Source organism: Sprattus sprattus (assembly GCF_963457725.1).
Source record: "Sprattus sprattus genome assembly, chromosome: 8".
In the NCBI taxonomy this organism is placed as follows: domain Eukaryota; kingdom Metazoa; phylum Chordata; class Actinopteri; order Clupeiformes; family Clupeidae; genus Sprattus; species Sprattus sprattus.
Window position 1 is genome coordinate 6,472,283 of NC_137927.1, and position 2,500 is coordinate 6,474,782.

At 42.2% G+C, this 2,500-nt stretch overlaps 1 protein-coding gene across 1 annotated transcript in view; it reads right to left on the reverse strand.

Annotated features, from left to right (window-relative positions):
* Window positions 1–474, reverse strand: part of LOC308369030 (dihydropteridine reductase-like) — a gene marked incomplete at its 5' end in the record, with an annotated part of 8,764 nt that extends 8,290 nt beyond the window's left edge. Inside the window, 2 exons of the mRNA XM_080843363.1 lie at window positions 1–39; window positions 382–474. The exon at window positions 1–39 is cut by the window's left edge and continues 54 nt beyond it. Of these exons, the coding sequence (XP_080699489.1) occupies window positions 1–39; window positions 382–474 (132 nt within the window). The remainder of the gene's footprint in view (window positions 40–381) is intronic.
* Window positions 475–2,500: the final 2,026 nt, after the last annotated feature.

The following is a 2,500-nucleotide window of genomic DNA, read 5'->3' on the forward strand; positions in this document are numbered from 1 at the left end:
CGCCTCTGCATTTGCTCCGATGTCGATACTTGCAACCCACTGCAATGGAAGTAAGATTAAAAAAAAAAGGACATGTCAATAAAAACGTTACACCGCAGCCTTGCTACAGACTGTGAACTTTAAATCATCCCGGTGGTTCATTCTGCACACATTGGGATTATAGCCTACTAGCCTATATTATAGCATGCATCTCTAACACAGACCCTTCCCACTCCCATATGTGTGAACATATTTGATTGAAGATGAAACAAGATTGATTACCTAAAAAAAAATAGCGTTTATCAACAGTTTAAATATTTTATCAACGATTCTCCCGAGCCAGCTGTTGATAGCTTCGGAAAACGGGGAAGCAACAAGTGCCCACAAGAGTTCGGTGCTTACCCAGCCTTTGGATTTGAAATATTGAACGCAAGCTGAGCCAAGAGCTCCTCGCCCTCCATAAACGATGACACGATTCGCTGCCGTAGCGGCCATGTTTCACTTCTCTCCAGAGAGCTTGTAACAATGATGAACGCCGTTCATTCAGCCGGGAACAGAGCCGAGGCGAGAGAGAGAGAGAGAGAGAGAGACGGTCCGGCTTTCGCTCCACCTTAAGGCCCACCCATTTTAGCGAGCTAAACAGATCGTCAGGCCTACTTCGTAATTGACCCACTGTAGGCTACACAGCCGTTAATACTTAATAATACTATTTATTTGTATCAGTCATTATGCAATACATTCTATAATTCTTTATACATTCTAATGCTGTTGTGTTTAGTTCATGTTTTTCACTATGACAATAGAGAGATGGATGATGAGGTGAAATGGCAGACAGAGAGATGGATGATGAGGTGGAATGGCAGAAGTGTAATAGATCAGTTCAAGACCATCAGCACAAATAGCTGCTCTGGGTGACTCTGCTTCACTTTACAGGTGCAGTTTTTACCCAGCCTCAGGATCCGTCCCAGCAATACAGCACCTTTTGGGGTGATTTGAGTGAACCCTGACTCCAACCTAGATCTCTGAGATATCTCCTTTTCCGTAAAAATATTGAGGGAACATATTTAGAGTTAGGGACTACAGAGATAGAGACCACAGAGCTTAGGGAACATAGATATAAGTAACATAGAGAGGGGGACATAGATATAAGAAAAATAGAGAAAGAGAACATTGAGAAAGGGAACATACAGTAGATAAAAGTAACATAGAGTGGGGATACATATAATGATAGGGAAACTTGGTATGTATCACCAGGAAGAGAAAGCATAGAGTTGAGGGAACATGGGGTAGAGAAAGCCCAGGAATGTGAGATGATTGGAGAACATCAGGTTTAAGGAACACAGAACTAAGAGGACACAGGACTGAGGAATGAAGATGGGCAGAGCTGTAGTAATCATACTACACTTGCTATTTCAGATAGTATTCTGTTAAATGTCCTTATATGTAAATAGCAAAACTTGATTGCAGACAATGGCACAGAGCATGAATGAATGGAATGTATATTCTCTCCGGCTGGTTCAGATCCTGCTCAGCCTTGTGATTGAGCTCAGAGTTCAAAGCTAGTCCAATGGCATGTTTCTGGCTGATTTAACATGATTGATGCAACAAGACTTCCATGCAAACTGGAAAAAACCAAAGGGTCTCTTTCAACATTATTTAAAATCTGCTGCTTTTGTCCAATTCTGATCAACTGACACATTTCATTTCAGCAGAAGTCCATTATCAGTTCTCATGATGAACTTTACAGAGACATGACAAGGGTAACAGGGTTGAGCATGATGAAGGATGACAGCTCTGACAACCTGAAAGACAATGAGCAACACCACTAGATTGACATTTTAGATCAGTACTGCATTAGTCCACAAGAGGGCAGCAGAGTATAGTAAAATAAAAACAGAGGCCCAGTGATGCAAATAGGGATTTTCAGCTGCAGGAGAAAAGCTTTGAGTGGCTGCATTGACTCTGACTCAAAGGCACTGAGCGATTCAAACTATGGATGAATTTGAATTTGAAACATCATGGGACAGTAACACATCATGGAGCATGGCTAAATGCCAGCACTCAGAAGACTACACTACCCAGCAGTCTTGAGTAACTTCAGGTTTTTTTGTGGTTAGGTATGGGTTTTTGTGAATAGGCTAAAAGACAGATGACAGAAGATCTGGGGTATGCAACACAAACTGATGAATAGGCGCGATACATATAGAGACTGATGAGGTTGTCTGAACACCAGTAGCGTTACCGTATGGTCATATGGTAAATTGCTGAGAGGAAAAGCCAAAATAAAAGCTATAGAACCAGACAGCTGTCAGAATTATTTTTTATGAACTCAGAGAGCGATTGTTTGGAAAAGGCAGAGTGCTGACCCATGCTGCCATGGGACGTTTGCTTTTCTTTTTCCACAAACCATCAGCACATAGACCATCTGAACCATACCCCTCCCTCCCTCCACTCACATACACACACGCGCACACACACACACACACACACACACACACACACACACACACACACACACACA